Raw genomic sequence first — 21,705 nt, 5'->3', positions numbered from 1 at the left:
CAAGCTGGTTACCAAACTCATGGAACTGGGCCTCTGCGCATCCCTCTGCAATTGGATCCTCGACTTCTTCATCCACAAACCACAGTCTGTTCGAATTGGAGGAACCACTTCATCCTCAGTAACATTTAGTATGGGACCACCTCAAGGCTGTACTCACTCTATATCTATGACTGCGTAGCCGGTCATAGTGAGAACTCCATCATCAAGTTCGCCGACGACATCACTGTGGTTGGACGAATCACAGATGGGGACGAGTCAGAGTATAGAAGTGAGATCGACCAACTGATCAAATGGTGCCAGCCTAACAAACTGGCTCTCAACATCAGTAATAACCAAAGAACTGATTGTGGACTTTAGTAGGGGAAGGATGAGGACCCACAATCCCGTTCATATCAATGGGACGATGGTGGAGAGGGTCAAAAACTTCAAATTCCTGGTCGGGCATATTTCAGATCTTTCCTGGACCCAGCACACCGATGCAATTATAAAGAAGGCACATCAGCGACTCTACTTCCTGAGAAGATTACGGCGATTCGGCATGTCGAAGAGGATTCTCCTAAACTTCTACAGGTGCACGGTAGAGAGCATTCTGACTGGTTGCATCATGGCCTGGTTCGGCAACTTGAACATCCAGGAGCGAAAAAGACTGCAAAAAGTTGTGACCACTGCCCAGTCCATCACTGGCTTTGACCTCCACACCGTCGAAGGGACCTATCGTAGTTGCTGCCTCAAAAAGGCAGCCAAAATCATCAAGGACCCACACCATCCTGGCCACACACTTATCTCACCACTGCCATCAGGAAGAAGGTACAGGAGCCTGAAGACTGTAACGTCCAGGTTCAGGAACAGCTTCTTCCCTACATCCAACAGGCTATTAAACACTACAACGATTAAGCTCTGAACTCTCAACTGCAAAAGACTATATTATTATTGCACTACATTTGTTGTTTATTGAACTTTTTCTTTTTTTTCTCTTCCCCCGTAATGTACTATGTTTACATATTCACATATTCTGTTGTGCTGCAGCAAGTAAGAATTTCATTGTCCCATCCGGGACACATGACAATGAAACACTTGACTCTTGACACATTCACTCTATCCAAGCCTTTTGGTAAGTTTCAATGAGGTACCCCCTCATCCTTGTAAACTCCAGCGAGTACAGGCCCAGTGCTGTCAAACGCTGATCATGTGTTTACCCCCTCATTCCTGGGATCATTGTTGTGAACCTTCTCTGGACACTCCAGAGCCAGTGCATCATTCATCAGATATGGTGCCCAAAATTGCTCACAATACTCCAAATGTGGTCTGACCAGCGCCTTACAGAGCCTCAACATTACATCCCTGGTTTTGTATTCTAGCCCTCTCGAAATAAATGCTAGCATTGCATTGCATTTGCCTTCCTTACTACCGATTCGACTTACAAATGAACTTTTTCAGAATCCTTTATTGCCACTGCCTTCTGTCATCCAGCCAACCTGCTATCAATGCTAGTATCTGCCCTTTGTTACCATGAACTCTCATCTTCCTCAGCAGCCTCACATATGGCACCTTATCAAAGGCTTTCTAAAAATCTAGGTAAACAACATCCACTGACTCTCCTTTGACTGTCCTGCTATTTACTTGCTTAATGAATTCCAGCAGATTCGCCAGGCAAGATCTACCCTTCACAAAACCATGCTGACTTTGGCCTAATTATCTTGAACGTCTAAGTACTTTGTAACCTCATCCTTCATAATCTTACCAACCACTGAAGTCAGACTAACTGGCCTATAGCTTCCACTATTCTGCTTTGCTCCCTTCTTGAACAGTGGGGTAATATTGGCAATTTTCCAATCGTCTAGCATCACTCTGGACTCTAGTGATTCCTGAAATATCACTACCAATGCCTCCACAATCTCTCAAGCAACCTCTTTCAGAAACCTAGGGTGCAGTCTGTCCAGTCCGGGTGACTTATCCACCTTGACCCCTTTCAGCTTTACCCTGCTGTAGACCCTTTGACTGCAATTTCCTGGGGGTGTCTACAAAGATGTGGAGGGTTCCTTGCATTTCGACCAACATTCTACTCCCAGTCTGAAGATGGGTCTCAACCCGAAATGTCACCCATTCCTTCTCTCCAGAGACGCTGCCTGTCCCACTGAATTATTCCAGCATTTTTGTGTCTATCTTTGGTGTAAACCAGCATCTAGGTTCCTACTTACACAAGTACTAGAATGACACTGCTTAGAAAGAAGTAATTTGCTGTTAGCTGCACAGATCAGATGCTTGAAAGGTTGCAATTAGTCCAGCTCCTGTGCCCATATCCTAAAACCCTCTAAATTGTTCCCTTTTGAGTAATTAAACACATCATCTTTTGGCAGTCATTATTGAATCGACATACACAATTCCAAAAGTATATCCCAGATTAAATCAACACGTTCCTTAAAAAAGTAACCTCATATCAACTCTGGATTTTTCATTAATAATCTTAAATTTAAATTATTTGTTTACAAATACGCCTGCCTTTGGAAACCGATTCTCCTTTAATAATTATTAAAACATTTAAAAAAAATATATATATATATTTTAAATAATACTTAAAATTTTTGAAATTCTTGTGAAATCTTAAATTTCCTTTGCTCCTTGAAAGGTGAACCACCTTGGAGTTTTCCAGACTCTTTCCATGACAGAGGAATTCAATCCTGGCACAAACATTCCGGTATAAAACCACAGCAAGATTGCTCAACAAACTCAGAATTGATACTGCAACTGGGATTTTAGAAAGGCTTGTAGAAATAACGAGCGGCTTATCGTTATCGTGCAAATCAGGAAAGGCTTATCATTTTTCCTAAATATAATTTGGTATTTGTTAAGCAAATGGAAATTATATTAAAACTTCATGCCGTATCAGCAAAAAGATGTTCAGTTATAAACTTAACCATCATTAATAATGTGAAAGCTATCATGATACCAAATTTGGAGGTGAGAATTATGGTATTTCCTGCATTTATACTGGTGATCACTTTTTTAAATGGGGAGATTGAGGTTGAACATAGCTAAGGAATCTGGATATTTTGAAATTACTATTTCTAAAAGTCTTGTTTAAGAAGGAACTGCAGATGCTGACAAAATCGAAGGTAGAGAAAAATGCTGGAGAAACTCAGCGGGTGAGGCAGCATTTATGGAGCGAAGGAATAGGTGACGTTTCGGGTGGAGACCCTTCTCGACCCGAAACATCACCTATTTCCTTCGCTCCATAGATGCTGCCTCACCCGCTGAGTTTCTCCAGCATTTTTGTCTGCCATTTATAAAAGTCTGATTTGTATCGACATTGGCATTGCTGCATCTTATATGATGCTTGTCATGTATTCGAGTGAGTTTGGCACCCACCAAATTTTATCACTGGAGAATTGGGGCGAGCTGAGGCCAGGTTGCAAGTACTTGTGGACAGATGCTCCATTCCAGCTGTAAATAGCCAAAGAATACAATCTGAAGTTCAAGATCATTCTTACTCAGTATTCATATTATAACGGTACAGCAGGTTGTTAGTTAGAACATTGTGACCGCTTCCAAGACTGATTCAAATTCAGATTCGGATGAAAAAAACAAACTTTATTGTCATTGTGCAGTGTACAGTACAGAGACAACGAAATGCAGTTAGCATCTCCCTAGAAGAGCGACATAGAATATGAGCAATAAATAAATATGTTTACGTGCATACAGTCATAGTAGTGCAATTATTTTTTCCTGTGGGAGGAGTGTCCGGGGGGGGGGGGGGGGTGACTGGCAATCACCGAGGTATAATGTTGAGTAATGTAACAGCCGCAGGGAAGAAGCTGTTCCTGGACCTGCTGGTCCGGCAACGGAGAGACCTGTAGCGCCTCCTGGATGGTAGGAGGGTAAACAGTCTGTGGTTGGGGTGAGAGCAGTCCTTGACGATGCTGAGCGCCCTTCGCAGACATTGCTTGCTTTGGACAGACTCAATGGAGGGGAGTGAGGAACTGGTGATGCGTGGGCAATTTTCACCACCCTCTGCAGTGCTTTCCGGTCGGAGACAGAGCAGTTGCCATACCATACTGTGATACAGTTGGTAAGGATGATCTCGATGGTGCAGCAGTAGAAGTTCACCAGAATCTGAGGAGACAGATGGACCTTCTTTAGTCTCCTCAGGAAGAAGAGACGCTGGTGAGCCTTCTTGACCAGAGTTGAGGTATTGTGGGTCCAAGAGAGGTAATCGGAGATGTTGACCCCCAGAAACCTGAAGCTGGAAACACGTTCCACCTCCGTCCCGTTACCCGTTAATGTGGATGGGGGTGTGCGTGCCGCCCCTAGACTTTCTGAGTCTACAATGAGCTCCTTGGTCTTCTTGGAGTTAAGGGCCAGGTTGTTGTCAGCGCACCATGCTGCTAGGAGCTGGACCTCCTCCCTGTAGGCCGACTCATCGTTGTTGCTGATGAGGCCAATCACCGTTGTATCATCTGCATACTTGATGATGGTGTTAGTACCATGTACAGGTGTGCAGTCATAGGTGAAGAGGGAGTAGAGGAGGGGGCTCAGCACACAGCCCTGTGGAACGCCGGTGTTCAGGGTGAGTGTTGAAGAGTTGTGCTTGTCTAACCTAAAGTCCAATATCCAGTTGCAGAGGGAGGGGTCGATGCCCAGGTCACCGAGTTTGGTGATCAGTTTAGAGGGTATAATGGTGTTGAATGCTGAGCTGTAATCGATGAACAACATTCTTACGTAAATGTCTCTGTTGTCGAGGTGGGAGAGGGCGGAGTGAAGTGCCGTTGAGATGGCATCCTCCGTACTCCTGTTCTTGCGGTAGGCGAACTGATAGGGACCCAGTGTGGGGGGTAGGCAGCCTTTGAGGTGTGCCAGGACCAGCCTCTCGAAGCACTTGGTGATGATGGGAGTAAGTACAACTGGGCGGAAGTCGTTGAGGCTTGCCGCAGTGGAGTGTTTTGGCACCGGCATGATGGAGGTGGTTTTAAGACACGTGGGGACAACTGCTTGGGCAAGTGACAGGTTGAAGATGTCAGTCCAGAAGTCTGTCAGCTGCGTAGCACAGGCCCTGAGGACGCGCCCGGGATGCCGTCAGGGCCAGCAGCCTTACGTGCATTAGTCCTACTCTGTGCCACGTATACGTCGTAGGGGGTGAGTGTGAGGGGCTGGTGATCGGCAGGGAGCACAGCCTTGATGGCTGTCTCTAGATTGTCCCTGTCAAAACGGCCATAAAAGTGGTTAAGCTCCTCAAGGAAGGAGGCGTCGCTGGATGTGGGGGTGGTGTTGGTGGGTCTATAGTCCGTGATGGCCTGGATGCCTTCCCACATGCATCGGGGGTCGGAGTTGTTGTTGAAGTGCTCCTCAATCCTTAGCTTATGGCAGTGCTTGGCCTTCTTGATGCCCCTCTTCAGGTTAGCCCTGGATGAACTGTAGGCTCGGGCATCGCCTGACCTGAAAGCGGTGTCCCGTGCTTTCAGCAGTAGCCTGACCTCGCTGTTCATCCATGGCTTCTGATTCGGGAATATGGTCACCTGTTTGAGGGAGGTGACACTGTTGATGGTGGAGTTTATATAGTCCAGAACAGAGGATGTATAGGTCAATGTCCGTGTGGGAGTCAAGGGTGGCCTGGGCTGCAAACGCCTTCCAGTCAGTGTTTCCAAAACACTGCTGAAGTGTGGAGTCCGCCTCCTCTGACCAGACTTTAACTGTCCTCACAGTGGGTTTAACCCGTCTGATGAGTGGGGAGTACTTTGGGAGCAGGAGCAATGAGAGGTGATCAGGCTGTCCAAGGTGGGGGAGGGGGACGGCTTTGTAAGTTTCAGCCATGTTTGTGTAGACTTTGTCCAGTGTCTTGTCTTCTCTAGTGGCGAAGGAGACATGTTGGTGGAATTTGGGGAGTACAGTCTTCAGGTTGGAGTGATTGAAGTCACCCGCAACTATGAAGGCTGCCTCGGGGTTGTGCGTCTGTTGTTTGCTAATGGCAGTATGCAGATCTTTCATTGCAAGCTTAGCATTAGCATCAGGAGGAATATAGGCTGCAGTCACAACAGTGGAGGTGAACTCTCTGGGCAGAGGAACTCTAGGTTAGCTGAGCAGTGACTCTCGATGATGGTGGAGTCCGTGCACCATGCTTTATTTACATAGATGCACAGACCCCCACCTCAGGTCTTACTGGAGTCTGTTGTCCTGTCCGCTCGGAGTAAATTACGCCCCGTTAGCTGGATGGCGCTGTCAGGAACGTTGGTGTTGAGCCAAGTTTCTGTGAAGATCAAGATGCTGCAGTCTTTGATCCAGTTGTGGGAGGTGATCCTTAGCCGGAGTTCGTCCATTTTGTTTGCCAGTGAGCGCACGTTGGCGAGGAAAAGGCTAGGAATCGCTAGCCTGTGTGGGGCTAGCTCTAACCTGGCCTTTAACCCACCTCTGCGTCCCCGGCGGTGCTTTTGTTCTCATCGCCGTCTGTTGGTGCTTCCGGTCGGCTGAGCTGACTTGGTGCGTGCTGGTGTTCTGCCGCTCCGCTGGCGTTCTGCCGCTCCGCTGCTCCGCGGGCCTTCTGCCACTCCGCTGTTCTGACTAGTTCAGGAGCGAGACGGAGATCGACCAAAAAGTTGTTGCAGCCGCAGGAACCGAAGTCCAGAACTTCCTGTCGGCTGTACGAAAGGAACGCAAGACTGCTCCATGTGAGCAGACTTGAAACGGTTAGGGGAATCGTCGCTAGTTCACGAATTCTTGGGAGACACGGGGCGTCGCGATGTGCCCGCGCCGCCGCCACCAGTATAAGAAGTGGGTGTTAGTATAAATCGTACAGTAGGGTGGGGTTAGTGATGCTATTCTACTATGATTGGTTCTCATGCATAAACCAATCTACATCCTTCCCTGTAAAGAGTGAGTATGGTAAGCATACATGTCGTAAGAATGTAAACATAGTTGCCATATATATCAGGCGTCTACTAATACGGCCTGAACGCGTACGGACCAAGCCCTCTCCCCCTTCGCCAGAAAGATTAAAGGGAGGTGGTGAACTCGGAAGAGAGAAAGCAGCAGGGGACACCCGTGGTGACCGACAGGAGGAGCGTGCAGGAGAGGTATTATTGTGGTTAGTCATAGCCGCCGGTCGTGGTGGGGTACGGGACATGCTGGAACTGGTGGTGGGCACGGCAGCAGACGGCTGGAACTATAGTGGTGGAGCGTAAGGACCAGCTGGTGGTGGACGTGGCTCGTTCACAGCAAGCAAGTGTTGGCGGCTCCGACGGTATAGGGTGCCATCATAGTCCACAAGGTAAGATCGTGGTTCTTCAGCCAGGCCAACAACACTACCCAAACGGGAATGTCCCACGGAAGTTTGTAAATTAATGACTTGACCTGGTAGTAGAGGTTTGAGTGGTTTGCTGGCCTTGTCATGTGACCGTTTCTGGATGTCGTGTTTCTCCTGGATATGCTTTTGGATCGTAGCTGGCTTCAGCACCTGTGGCACCAGCTTCTGCTGGGCAATCGGAATTAGAGGTCTCGTTGTTCTGGACATCAGTCGCTGGGCCGGCGAGCCCAGGGTTCCGTCTCTAGCAATGTTCCTGAGGTTTAAGAGGTCGAGATACACGTTTGAATTGGCAAGGTGTGCGCGTTCCATTAGATGTTTAGCGCTTCTGACAGCTCGTTCAGCGAGCCCGTTACTTTGTGGGTATTCAGGGCTGCTCGTGATGTGGTGGAAATTCCATCGGTTGGCAAAGAGCTTGAAAGCGTGGCTGGTAAACTGTCTTCTGTTGTCGGTCTGCAAACGGACACGTGCGCCGAATAAAAATTCCAGACTAAGTAAAAAACACTTACTGAAATCAAAAAAATAAATGGTGGTTTGGCATTGCCGAACCGTAGATTCTACTATTGGGCAGTCAATGTTCGTTATTTAACATTTTGGACAAAAGATTTAGAAGATACCCAATGGCCAGGATGGATAAACCTTGAGTGTGATTCCTTACAAGGGCTATCGTTGGTTTCTATTCTAGGGGCCTCATTACCTTTTACAATTACGAGATTGAATAAATATACGACTAACCCAATAATAAGACATACTTACCGAATATGATTTCAATTTCGTAAGTTTTTTGGACTAAATGATTTTATCTTATAATAATATAATAATAATAATATATCTTTTATTGTCATTGCACGTCAGTGCAACGAGATTTAGTGTGCAGCTCCACTGATGTACAAGAAAGGTAAATAAATACAATACATAAATAAACAAGCTGAATTGATTGACGTGACCATCTGAGGGAGACTGTCCAAAGGGAGTGGGTGGGGGGGCACTCATTAGGGCCGGTTCAGAGCCGCTATAGCTCTTGGGATAAAACTGTTCCTGAGTCTAGAGGTTCGGGCGTAGAAGGCCTTGTAACGTCTGCCGGAGGGAAGTAGTTGAAACAGACCGTGGCAGGGGTGTGATGAGTCCTTATGGATGCTGAGGGCCTTCCTGAGGCACCGCGTGTGGTAGATGCCCTCCAAGGCTGGTAGCTCTGTCCCGATGATCCGCTGCGCTCTGTTGACGACGCGCTGAAGAGCTCTCCTCTCCGCCTCCGTGTAGCTGAGATACCACACAGAGATGCCATACGTTAGTATGCTCTCTGTGGTGCAGCGGTAGAACGTTGTCAGCAGCTGTTGGGGCAGACCAGTCTTTTTTAATGTCCTCAGGAAGAACAGTCGTTGCTGTGCCTTCTTGACCAGCGCGGCGGTGTTTGTGGACCATGTGAGGTCTTCTGAAATGTGAGTGCCCAGAAACTTAAAGCTGGACACTCTCTCCACACTTTCCCCGTAAATGGAGATTGGGGCGTATTCTCCAGAATGGGACCTCCTGAAGTCAATAATCAGCTCCTTGGTCTTGGAGGTGTTTAGTGCCAAGTTGTTATTGGCGCACCAGTCCGCCAGGTTCTGCACCTCCGCTCTGTAGTTTGTTTCATCACCGTTGGTGATCAGCCCAATCACTGTTGTGTCGTCTGCAAACTTCACGATGGTGTTGGTGCCGAATGCAGGGACACAGTCGTGAGTGAAGAGGGAGTAGAGCATGGGGCTTAATACACAACCCTGTGGTGTGCCGGTGCTCAGGGTGATGGTGGAGGACAGGTGCGGGCCCAGTCTCACTGCCTGCGGTCGCTCCGTGAGAAAGTTCAGGATCCAAGCGCATATCGGTGAGCTGAGGCCTAGCTGGTGGAGTTTGGTGGTGAGCTTGGTGGGGATGACCGTATTGAATGCAGAGCTATAGTCAATGAAGAGCATCCTCACATACGTGCCCTGTCTGTCCAGGTGAGTCAGGACAGTGTGAAGGGCCAGAGAGATGGCATCCTCTGTCGATCTATTTGCCTTGTATGCAAATTGATGGGAGTCCAGTGAGGCAGGGATGCTGGATTTAATATGGGAGAGGACCAGCCTTTCGAAGCACTTCATGGGGATTGGAGTCAGGGCAACCGGCCGGTAGTCGTTGAGGTTGGTGATTTTGGACTTTTTCGGCACCGGCACTATGGTTTATCAAGTCCTATCTTATCCAATTTTCTCTTCCAACCTTCTAGTACCTGTACTGATCAAGTTTTTTTGTTGTGGAAGAGGAAGGGATTAGTAGCTTTTCGGGATTTGTTTTTGGACGGTTGTTTTATGTCTTTCGAATAACTCCAATAAATATAATTTGCCTAACTCACACTTTTTTAGATATTTACAAATTAGACATTTTTGGAAGGCTACTCTACCCCTTTTTCCGTTACCACATCAAACAGAAATTTTGGACCCTTATCAGAAAGGATTAATAACGACTATGAGTTGATTTTGAAATTACAAATAGATATATTTGATAAAATTAAGAATGACTGGGAAAGAGAACTCCAAATTTCTTTATCTATAGAGAAATGGGAGAGGATTCTTCAATTAGTCAATACCTCTTCAATGTGTGCAAGACACGCTCTGATACAATTCAAGGTGGTTCACAGAGTTCATATGTCAAAAGATAAGGGCTCGTTTTTATGGTCATATAAACCCTACCTGTGACAGATGTAATTCTGAAGTGGCCTCACTGACCCATATGTTTTGGTCCTGCCCACTTTTGGAAAAATATTGGAAAGACATTTTTGATACTATTTCTGTAGTTTTAGGTATTGATTTACAACCTCATCCTATTACTGCAATTTTTGGGCTACCAATGCTAGATTGTATTCATTTGTCCCGCTCCGCCCATTGGTTGATTGCTTTTACCACATTAATCGCCAGAAGATCTATTTTATTTAAATGGAATGACTCCAACCCTCCGACCACACTTCAGTGGGATTCTGAAACGATATCATGTTTAAATTTAGAAAAAAATCAGGAGTGACATTGTTGAACCCTTGGTTAAATTTGATAAGACTTGGGGAAAATGTATTCAACACTTTCATACAACATAAATTGCTCCCTCTTTAATCGTTATAAAAACTATTTTACCTATATGGTGGAACGGACATGACGACAAACAGACTTAAATTGTTGAAATTCTCAGTTCAGATTCTGTTTTGCTTTGCTTTGTATTTGTTTATTTTGTTTTTATTTATTTTATTTTATTTTTCCTTTTTTTCTTTAGTTTAGGGGGGGTTTGTTTTTTCCTTTTCTATTTGTCTTTTTATCTTGGTTTTTTTTTCTACATTTATACGTTTTCTTTTAAAGACTTAACTATATTTACATAGAGGTCTATATTCAATGTGTATTTTGACACTGATCTCATATTAGGATATATAGCAATGTTACAACATTTTGAGATTTTGAGAAATCAAGTTTGTAATTTATCCCATCAGATAAAGCGTAAAAAGAAGTTTAATTTGACACCTAATTCACTTTCATATCTTCAGTATTAAAAAGGTTATTGCCGTTTTCATACTCAGAAATTAGCATCTTGTTCCCTATTGCTTTTCCATTGACTTAACTCAAAAGCTGTGATCGAGGACAGTCAAAAGCCCATAACTTTCTTAATAATTAAGAGAACTGAACGAAATTTTCAGTTATTGTGGATTGAAGCATTCTGAAACAAATATGAACCAATCATATAACCATATAACCATATAACAATTACAGCATCTTACTTTGACTTGAAATTAAAGCATATAATTAGTTAGTTACCTAATTGTAGCTAATTACATAATTCAATTCCTAGATCTAAACATCTATCAATTTCTTAAGAATAGATTAACATTTTTAAATAGCCTAAGTGTCCAAATAACATTCACACAAGAATTCACAATATAACATAATTTTTAAACCTCGTTGTCATGGATTTATAGGCCAAATGGAAGGAATTTAATGTTTAATACCTGCAAATTAATGGCCATTTAAATCATCTTGCGAGTTGGTTTATCTGGAACGCGATCATTTGGAACGTTGCGGTTGCGGTGAATTTAAACCCCATATCGGCAGGAAAAATACTGCCGGTTCGTATGGGAGGAAAAAATCACCGTTTCGCAACATAAAATGTGAATTAAAGGCATCTTAAGGAGCACTTTTATACATAAAATAAACGGCTTTCCTTTACCTGTGCCGTACGTGAAATCCGTCCCCGTTGTCGGCGTTGAAGGCTTTAGAAGCTGATTTAAAAATTACTCCAGCGCTGAACTTGTCGGGCGATTTAAAAAAAAAAAAATACACAGAACGGCCGTCGGAGCAATTCTTCAGCAAAAGCTTGCATTCCCAACAATATATAATCCAGGACAAGGAAGGAAAAAAACACGTTTTAACCCCGCCTCCCCCTCAAAGGCGACAAAATCGCGCACACGGCCAGTGGCAGAACTGCAGTGCCGCTGAAGGTAACATACTTAGGTTATACCTGTTATTCATGTAATCCTGACCCATATGTATCAATATCATTGTTATGTTTATCATTATTCTTTTTGCTCTGTTTTTTATGTTTTGTCTGTTTTTTGGAAAAAAATCAGATAAAAAGATTTTAAAAGGAAAGCAAGAAAGAATATATACTAGACTATATATTATACTATATATGAAAATAAAACATTCTTGACCACCGAGTAAACAAGATTTCTTTCATTTCTTTTCAGTTATCTGCACAAAGTGATGTGGTAATGAGAGTTATCCAACGGATTTGTGAAAAAAGGAAAAGAAATGTGCTAAGCTTTGGCTACAGCAATGCAACTGAAGCAAGTTTCATCCCTGTGAGATCTACTCCGAATGTACGTAGTTACCAAATAAATACCACCACGTCTATTATCAAGACCAGTGTGCTGTGGAAAACACTGGTGAGCAGGATTGGGGATGATGTCATGATGTATCTGCTGGAGCACTGCTCCCTCTTTAGGCTAGTCCCACCAAGCTGCTGCTTTCAGCTATGTGGAGTGCCCATTTATACTCTCTTTCCAGGTGGTAGTCAACTCCAGTCTACCTGGCTTAGGCAGAGGCCAGTTCAATATCGGCCCTGCCTCGCACTAAGGCATGCTCAAATGAAACTCAGCTTTTACAAGGAATTTCTTTCAAAGAGGAGGAAATGGAAGGAAAGATTATCAAGAGCTGGAAATCTATTAGCAAAAGGACCACTTGGTGCAGAGCCCACTAAGCATAAAGTTAGAAAAGCACCTCATGTTCCTCGATGCAAGTCTGTAAAAAGGGCCAGACTTGAAGTTGATATTGGAAGATGGACATTAAAGGATGTAGGCATGAAAGATGGTCGGTCGCGAAAACGATTTTTGGATGATGACAGAGTGGAGGCTTCTGCAAAGAGATTAAAAGTAAGACAGCTGGTGGAAAATAAAGTAACAGAACATGAAGGATTGCTTGTGGAAGGTAAGCCACGCGAGTCTCCACAAGCAAGTGAGCAATCTGGTGGTATAATTGATCAGTCATTCGAAGGAGTCATGGAATGGAATGGAGATGATAGTAATAATGAATGTACAGCAAAGGATCACAAATTCACTTCACTGAAGAGCAGAGTGGAGGGAAATATCAGTGCAGCCTGGAAAAGGCAGGATCTAGGGAATGATGCCAAGAGGCAGGAGCTGACTGAAAGCGAAACAAATCAATATTTCATGCATGGTGCAGGAATTGTGTCGACTCTAGATTCAGCATTCACAGGGCTGCAGGATATAAATACATCGACATACCACAAATGCGGAAAGAGTTGTGATCATTTCACAGTTGAAATTGGAGAATGGGCTGAATGTAAGGAAATAGATTGCGTAAGAAGGAAAAAGTCTAAGCAGAATGGCAGAGAAACAAGCAGAACTCTGAGCACAAACAACAACAGCGGAGAGAACACTTATTGGAAAAATGTCAGGAAAACTGGACAGTGCCACGCAGAGTTTGGTGGTTTCGTAAAGCCTATGTCATCACTACATTCATTTAAAGATGCTCCGGCAATCAAGAAAAGACCATGGAGTGAAATGTATATAGAAAGAGGGAGTATAATGTATTGCAATAATAAAGCAGAATGTTTACCAAAGACATTTATATTGAATCAATTGCAAGACTTCAGCACAGGTGGTCAGAGGCTTGTTGAAGCCATATTCTTGAATAGAAATTTTTTAGGAACTAAGCAGCTTAGTAATCACTGGAGAAGGAAAAAGTTTCCAAAGCGCTACTGGCAAATGAGAAATATTTTCCTTCGATTGTTGAGGAATCATAAACGCTGTCCATATCTGCAAATATTGATCAGAAATTGTTATGTAAACATTCAGAAAGGAAGAAAGGTCAATGGTGCTTCAAGTGTTGAACTAACTAATGCACCAATCTCTGTTACAAAGATGGCTTTTAGGCCTTTCAGCAGCTGTGTTGCAGGGTTGGAACCTCGTACTCCTGATGGGGCCTGTGGCCACCCAATTGAAAAACAGCAACCGATATTAAACAACAGCTTAAGGGATAATTTATCAGTGAGCACTGACCTTCATGGCCACGATTTGACAACAGGAACACGTTTGGAAGAGCATGCGCATTCTGGGAGAGCGTTGGAATGCCCTGGTGCCTGTCCTGAGCAGAGTCATCTTCCTGAAGGTCCAGCAGGTGAAGAGAAAGCAAATGAAGAGATCAGAACATCTGTAGACTTCAACAGTAGTGAAGGATCAAGTAACTTGGACATGCTGTGTTTGCTTAAGCAGTACAGCAGTCCACTTCAGGTCTCTCGATTTGTGAGGGAGTGTTTGCTCAGGGTTGTATCAGATGAGCTCTGGGGTTCAAATCACAATAAATTCCGATTCCTGAAGAACGTAAAGAAGTTCATTTCCTTGGGGAAGTTTGATAAATTCTCATGCAGTGAAATGATGTGGAAAATGAGAGTGAATGACTGTGCGTGGCTTCAACTCAACAAAGGTGAAAGACTTACTGTCTTGAGAACGTTTTCTTCATTTAGATCAATGTTTAAGATGTAGAAACTTTATGCATGAGATGTTTTATATTCCTTAAAAGATTATTGGCAGCTTTACTACAGTTAAATCATTGTGTTGGATATTATCAACTAGGTTTGCTAGTGCTACACGGGTGGGTTTAAACGAAACAGTTGGGGGTGGAGTCAACATCGTGGAAACATAAGCGTGCAGTTAACTGGAAAGAGAATGAAGGAAAGGTCACGTTTTAAACTAACAGGGCGGGGGGATGGGAACCAATGCGAGGAGACAGAGGGGCATAAAAGGAGGACAGACGCAAAAGGTACAAGGGAGATAAGATAAACTAACCTGAAAGCATTGTGTCTTAATGCCAGTAGCATTTGTAATAAAGTGGATGAATTGAATGTGCAGTTAGTTGTTAAGGAATATGATATAGTTGGAATTACAGAGACCTGGCTCCTGGGTGACCAAGACTGGGAGCTAAACATGCAGGGGTATACGATATTCAGGAATAATAGACAGAAAGGAAGGGAAGGTGGGATGGCATTGCTGGTTAAAGAGGAGATTCATGCAATAGCGAGGAGAGACATTAGCTTGGATGCTGTAGAATCGGTATGGGTAGAACTGCAAAATAGCCAAGGGCAGAAAACACTTGCTGGAGTTGTAAACAGATCACCAAGCAGCAGTAGGGAGGTTGGGGATAGCGTCAAGCAGGAAATTAGGGATGCGTGTAGCAAAGGTACAGCAGTAATTATGGGTGACTTTAATCTACATATAGATTGGGCCAACCAAATTGGTAGCAGTGCTGAGGAGTAGGATTTCCTGGAATGTTTACGGGGTGGTTTTTTAAACCAATGTGTGGAAGAACCGACTAGGGGACAGGCCATTCTAGAATGGGTTTTGTGTAATGAGGAAGGATTAGTTAGCGATCTTGTTGTGCAAGGCCCCTTGGGCAACAGTGACCATAATATGGTGGAATTCTGCATTAGGATGCAAAATGACATGGTTAATTCAGAGACTTGGGTCCTGTTCTAAAAGTAAGGGCTTTGAAGGTAGGAGACGGGAATGGGCTAGGATAAACCGGCAAATTATACTTAAAGGATTGACGGTGGAGTTGCAATGGCAAAGATTTAAAGACCCCATGGATGAACTCCAAAAATTGTTCATCCATGACTGGCAAAAAAATTAAGCAGGGAAGGAGGCTCAACTGCGGCTACCGAGGAAAATCCAGGATAGTGTCAAATCCAAGGAAAAGACATATAAATTGACCAGAGGAAGCAGCAAACCAGAGGAATGGGAGATATCTAGAACTCAACAGAGGACAAAGGAGTTAATTAAGAGGGGAAAAAAAGAGCATGAATATGCTTGCCGGTAATATAAAAACTCTAAAAGCTTCTTTAGATATGTATAAAAGGAAAAGATTAGTGAAGACAAATGTAGGTCCCTTACACTCAGGGACAGTTAAGGGCCTGTCCCACTTACACTGCTTTTTCGGCGTCTGCCGGCACCCGTCATAGGTTGTTGCAGGTCGATGAAAATTTTCAACATGTTGAAAATTCAGCGGCGACCAGAAAGACGCTACGACTCTTTGGGTGACTGAAGAGACGACTCACGACCATACAGGCGACACCCTGGCGACATGTCGCGGGGTGAAGCCTGTATGGTCGAGAGTAGTCGCCCAAAGAGTCGTACCTTGGTCTGGTCGCCGCTGGATTTTCAACATGAATAAGTTGCGTAAGTGGGACAGGTACTTAAAACTAATACTTTGGCTCTGTCTTCACAAAGAAAGAAACAAACAATAACCCAGAAATACTAGGGGACCGAGAATCTAGTGGGAGGGAGGAACTGAAGGGAATCCACATTAGTCAGGAAATGGTGTTAGGTAAACTGTTGGGACTGAAGGTAGAGAAATACCTAGGGTCTGATGGTCTGCATCCCAGAGTACTCAAGGAGGTGGCCCTAGACATCATGGCTGCATTGGTGATCATTTTCCAATGTTCTCTCGACCCTGGATCACTTGCTGTGGACTGGAGGGCAGCCAATGTAACTCCCCTTTTTAAGAAAGGAGGGAGAGAGAAAATGTGGAATTATAGAGCAGTTAACTTTACATTGGTAGTGGGGAAGATGCTTGTCGATTGTTAAAGATATGTTAGAGCAGCGCATTTGGAAAGCAGTGACAGGATCGGTCAAAGTCAGCATGGATTTGTGAAGGGGAAATCATGCTTGACTAATCTTCTGGAATTTTTTGAGGATATGGAAGAGCCAGTGGATGTGGTATATCTGGACTTTTAAAAAGCCTTTGACAAGGTCCCACACAAGAGATTAGTGTGCAAAATTAGAGCACATGGTATTAGTGGTAGGGTATTGACACGGATAGAGAACTGGTTGGCAGACAGGAAGCAAAGAGTAGGAATTAACGGTCCTTTTCAGAATGGCAGATGGTGACTAGTGGGGTGTCGCAAGGCTCGGTGCTGGGACCCCAGTTATTTACAATATATATAACAATGTAGACGAGGGAATTAAATGTGACATCTCCAAGTTTGCGGATGACACAAAGCTGGGTGGCAGTGTGAGCTGCGATGAGGCTGTATCTTGACTTGGATAGGTTGGGTGAGTGGGCAGATGTATGGTAGATGCAGTATAATGTGGATAAATGTGAGGTTATCCACTTTGGTCGCAAGAACAGGAAGGCAGATTATTATCTGAATGTTGTCAGATTAGGAAAAGGGGAGGTGCAACGAGACCTGGTGTCCTTGTACATCAGTCACTGAAAGTAAGCATGCAGGTGCAGCAGGCAGTGAAAAAAGCTAATGGCATGTTGGCCTTCATTGCGAGAGGATTTTAGTTTAGGTCCTACTGCAGTTGTACATTGCCCTGGTGAGACCGTCCCTGGAGTATTATGTGCAATTGTGGTCTCGTAATTTGAGGAAGGACATTGAGGGAGTGTAGCGTAGGTTCACCAGGTTAATTCACGGGATGGCGGGACTGACATATGATGAAAGAATTGGTCGACTGGGCTTGGATTCACTGGAGTTTTGAAGGATGAGAGGGGTTCTTATAGAAACATATAACATTCTTAAGGGATTGGACAGGCTAGTTGCAGGAAAAATGTTCCCGATGTTGGGGGAGTAAAAAACCAGGGGTCACGGACTGAGATGAGGAAAAAACATCTTTACCCAGAGAGTTGTGAATCTGCGGAATTCTCTGCCACAGAAGGCAGTGAAGGCGAATTCACTGGATGTTTTCACGAGAGAGTTAGATTTAGCTCTTAGGGCTAAAGGAATCAAGGGATATGGTGAAAAGGCAGGAATGGGGTACTGATTTTAGATGATTAGCCTTATATTGAATGGTTGTGCTGGCTCAAATGGCCGAATGGCCGCATGGCCTACTCCTGCACCTATTTTTCCATGTTTCTATGTTCACCAGAGTCAAGGGGAATGGTGATATATTTATATATGTATAATCTAGTTATTTTCAATAGTGTGTGTCAAGTCATCAGTTAATTTGAGGTTAGTATTTCTGTTTGAACAAAATATCTCTCAAAAAGCTCCAAATTGAAAGCTTTAACTTTAAAAAGACACATAAATCTCGTTCATTACTATACACGGAAAGGAAAACCAAGCATCAGGGGGGTTATTGAAATTGTCACTGTTTTTTTCAATCCTTTCTTCATATTCTATTGGTGATGGTTGATTTAACTCACCAATTGCACTGATACCCAAGCAAATGAAATAGTCTTTCCCTAGTCAAACTCCGCTAAAAGTTTTTTCTAATCTCTTTTCCTAATTTATAAATATCTGGGAACTAGATATAAAGAAATGTTTTTATTTTCCAGCCCAGCACTTTGTCCCAGCATCGGAACACCAGTTACGTGAAGATATTCTGTCCCGGTTCCTATTTTGGTTAATGGAGGTTTATGTGGTGCATCTGCTCAAGTCTTTTTTTTACATAACGGAGACAACATTCATGAAAAACACGCTTTTCTACTACAGGAAATGTGTTTGGACAGAAGTGCAGAGGATTGCTGTCCGGTAAGGAAAAGTTTTCATGCTTGGTAATGTTCCACAAAAGTGAACCCCAATGAAATTGGAAGAACGCTCTCCCCTATAGTACCAGATGGAACCATACGTGTGTGTATACCTCTCCGGGTGCTCTGGTTTCCTCCCACATTCCTAAGATGAGCAGGTTTGAAAGTTAATTGGTTCTGTAAATTGCCCCTAGTGTGAAGGATGTGAGACAACATGTAGCTAGTGTATGGGTGGTCATTGGGCTGAAGGGTCTGTTTCCATGCTATATCTCTAAAAGAAACTCTAAAATAATCTCCTTCAAATACCTGTCAATCTTGTTCTCAAGGATGCAGTGATACCTTCTCATTTAAACATTCTTTATGCTCCTGACTTGCACCTTGTGCCATGGAAACAGGCCCTTCGACCCACCGAGTCCATGCCAACCAGCAGTCACCCATACACTGGTTATCTACTTACACTATTGGAGATCACCTCTGCCTGGCCCTTGTGTGGTTCAATTGTGACATGGCGCAAATTATTCCATGCCTGATTACATGGTCTTATTACATGGTCTGCTTCTATTGCTGGGGATTTCCAGCAGAATTGAAATTGTGCAAGCATTAACAAACTGAACTGAACTGAACTTTATTTATAGAGCACTTTAAAAAAACCCACTGTTGCAACAAAGTGCTGTACATGACTAATCATAAACATAAAACAAAACAATAAAAACATTAAAAGACAGTAAAAACAATAAAAAACAATAATAGAAACACTAAAACAAGAGCAAAGTCTCATGCAGTGGCGAAAGCCAAGGAATAGAAAAGGGTTTTAAGACTAGTTTTGAAAATGGACAGTGAAGGGGCCTGTCTAATGTGCAAAGGTAGAGTGTTCCATAATGTCGGAGCAGCAACAGAGAAGGCTCTATCCCCTCTGAGCTTTCGCTTAGACCTCGGTGACCTGAGGCACCGGGCAGGAGCGTAGGGATGAAGCAGCTCAGAGAGGTAAGGCGGGGCGAGGCCATTTAAAGATTTAAAAACAAATAAAAGAATCTTAAAATGAACTGTAAAGTACACAGGCAGCCAGTGGAGGGAGGCCAGAATAGGCGTTATGTGCTCCCTCTTACGTGTTCCAGTTAAAAGGCGAGCAGCAGCATTCTGAACCAACTGGAGACGTGCAAGGGAAGATTGGCTAACTCCAAAATAAAGTGCATTACAGTAATCCAGCCGAGACGTAATGAAGGCATGGATTACTGTTTCAAAATGCTGTCGTTCAAGAATGGGCTTCACCTTTGCCAGCTGCCTTAAATGAAAGAAGCTGGACTTAACTACCGCGCCTATTTGACGATCTAATTTAAAATCACTGTCCATCTTAAAACCCAAGTTTAAAACTATTGGCTTCACATACAGTGCCAAGGGACCCATGTCAACAGGGGGAGGTTCACGGGAGCCATTGGGACCAAACACTATCACTTCTGTTTTCTTTTCATTAAAATTTAAAAAGTTTAGGGCCATCCAGGATTTAATGTCATCAAGACATAACAGAAGTGGTTTGACAGAGAAAGCATCTTTCTTCTTCAGCGACACATATATCTGACTATCATCAGCATAACAATGAAAAGAGATGCCATGCTTTCTAAGAATGGAACCCAGAGGAAGTAAGTACAGTGAGAAAAGCAGGGGCCCTAAAATTGAACCCTGTGGAACCCCATATGACAGAGGAGCGGAGGAGGATTCAGAACCAGCAAGGCTTACACACATAGTTCTGTCTGCCAGATAAGATCTGAACCATTCCAGGGCACTACCACAAATGTCCACTAGGTGCTGTAACCGAGATACTAAAATATCATGATCCACTGTATCAAAGGCAGCAGATAGACGGATAAACTGATGGACGGATGGTTATTGATGAAGCAGCTGAAGGTGGATCAGTCTGGGACTGAATGGAAGATGCAGAAGTGGGACTTTGGAGAGCTGAGCACATAATTTCCCCAAATGTGCAGGTCCAGGTTTTTTTTGAAGCCAACGCTATTCTTTGTTTTATAAAAGAAAGCATGTTGTTAAAATAAATTAACTTAGTCGTATTTGGAATATTCGTGGGAGATTTGGGTTTTGCATTAGCAAGAATAGTAAACTTATGAAAACCATACAAAGTAGTAATTTTGCTGATACTGGTCGGGAAAGTCGTCCTGAGGACTTTTATAAACTGGTTTCACTGGAACACTTGCATGTGAAGAGTAAATCAATGCAGGCTTACAAGATTATGAAGGCTTTTTGCTTGGTAAATCTGGAGTTTAAAGATACATGGCCATTTATTTTAAAGTGAGGAAATCATTTGGAGAAATAAAAACATGCAAATATATTGGTGCATGAATTTGCATAGTTGAAGCAGAGGCCGGAAGAATACATGAGACACAAGAAAGATTAGATTGGGTAGGGAGATCGGTACATTGGTATCAGGTTTCGCACAAGCATCGCTTCCATTACCTGAATCGCCGCACTTCTGTGGTAATGTAGTTCCAACTTCTACCACAAGGTGTCTTCATTGAGCTGCAAAGCTTCTATTAATGTCTAAAGTAAATAAAAGTTCCTGCAGAAATTGCACATAAAATATCCTGTTTTAAACCTGATAATTCACCATTGCATGATACTTGATTTATCTTTTATTGTCCACTTTGCTTATGATTTGGTTAATTAACTTTTCTTGTCCCAAAAAATGTTGTAAATCAAAAATTAAGGTAATATCTGTGGTAGGTCTGCTCGCCACAGGTTAGAATATTCTCGGGTTGTACATCTCCTGCACCAGTAGCAACCAATCCACACTGTATTGCCCTCCCCACCCTACCCCATAATAAACACGAGGAAGGGTTTTGGGTTTCATTTGCAGTTTCTGCTAATTATGAATGAATGCTGAGTTAATTTCCAAAACAGCCGTCACCTCAGATATGCCTTGAGGTTTGAGGGACGATTCTATTCTTTCTTTTTAACTCCTGTTCATTCTTCCAGGATGGAAATTTCAAATACGAGAAGGCATAGCTTTAAGATGAGAGGGGAAAAGATTTACGAGGCATTTTTATTTTACACACAGGGTGGTTGGTGCTTGGAACGTGTTATTAGGTAAGGTGGAAACAGATATGATAGCAACATTTAAGAGGCATCTAAAAAAACAGGCACATGAACATGAAGGAAATGAAGGACCATAGTCTATGTGCAGGCAGATGGGATTAGTTTAAATTGGGCATCATGGTTGACACAGACATTGTGGGCTGGAGGGCATGTTCCTGTGCTATACTGTTCAACGTTCTATGCAAGATAACTTGTGTTCTTTGTACAGGGAGGTTAATAGTCCTTTATAGTTGGATTTTGAGGCTTCATATGAAGAGAACAATTTAAAAAAAGAAAGAA

General features: G+C 43.5%; 1 protein-coding gene across 2 annotated transcripts in view; it reads left to right on the top strand.

The window, feature by feature from the left end:
- Positions 1-21,705, top strand: part of tert (telomerase reverse transcriptase) — a 77,084-nt gene that overhangs the window by 2,045 nt on the left and 53,334 nt on the right. For both annotated transcript variants that reach the window (XM_033049365.1, XM_033049356.1), the window contains exons 2-3: positions 12,024-14,280; positions 18,130-18,325. In XM_033049365.1, the coding sequence (XP_032905256.1) occupies positions 12,024-14,280; positions 18,130-18,325 (2,453 nt within the window). The remainder of the gene's footprint in view (positions 1-12,023; positions 14,281-18,129; positions 18,326-21,705) is intronic.

The sequence above is a fragment of the Amblyraja radiata genome, chromosome 2 (assembly GCF_010909765.2).
Source record: "Amblyraja radiata isolate CabotCenter1 chromosome 2, sAmbRad1.1.pri, whole genome shotgun sequence".
Classification (NCBI taxonomy): Eukaryota; Metazoa; Chordata; class Chondrichthyes; order Rajiformes; family Rajidae; genus Amblyraja; species Amblyraja radiata.
This window is presented reverse-complemented; position numbering and strand designations above follow the sequence as displayed.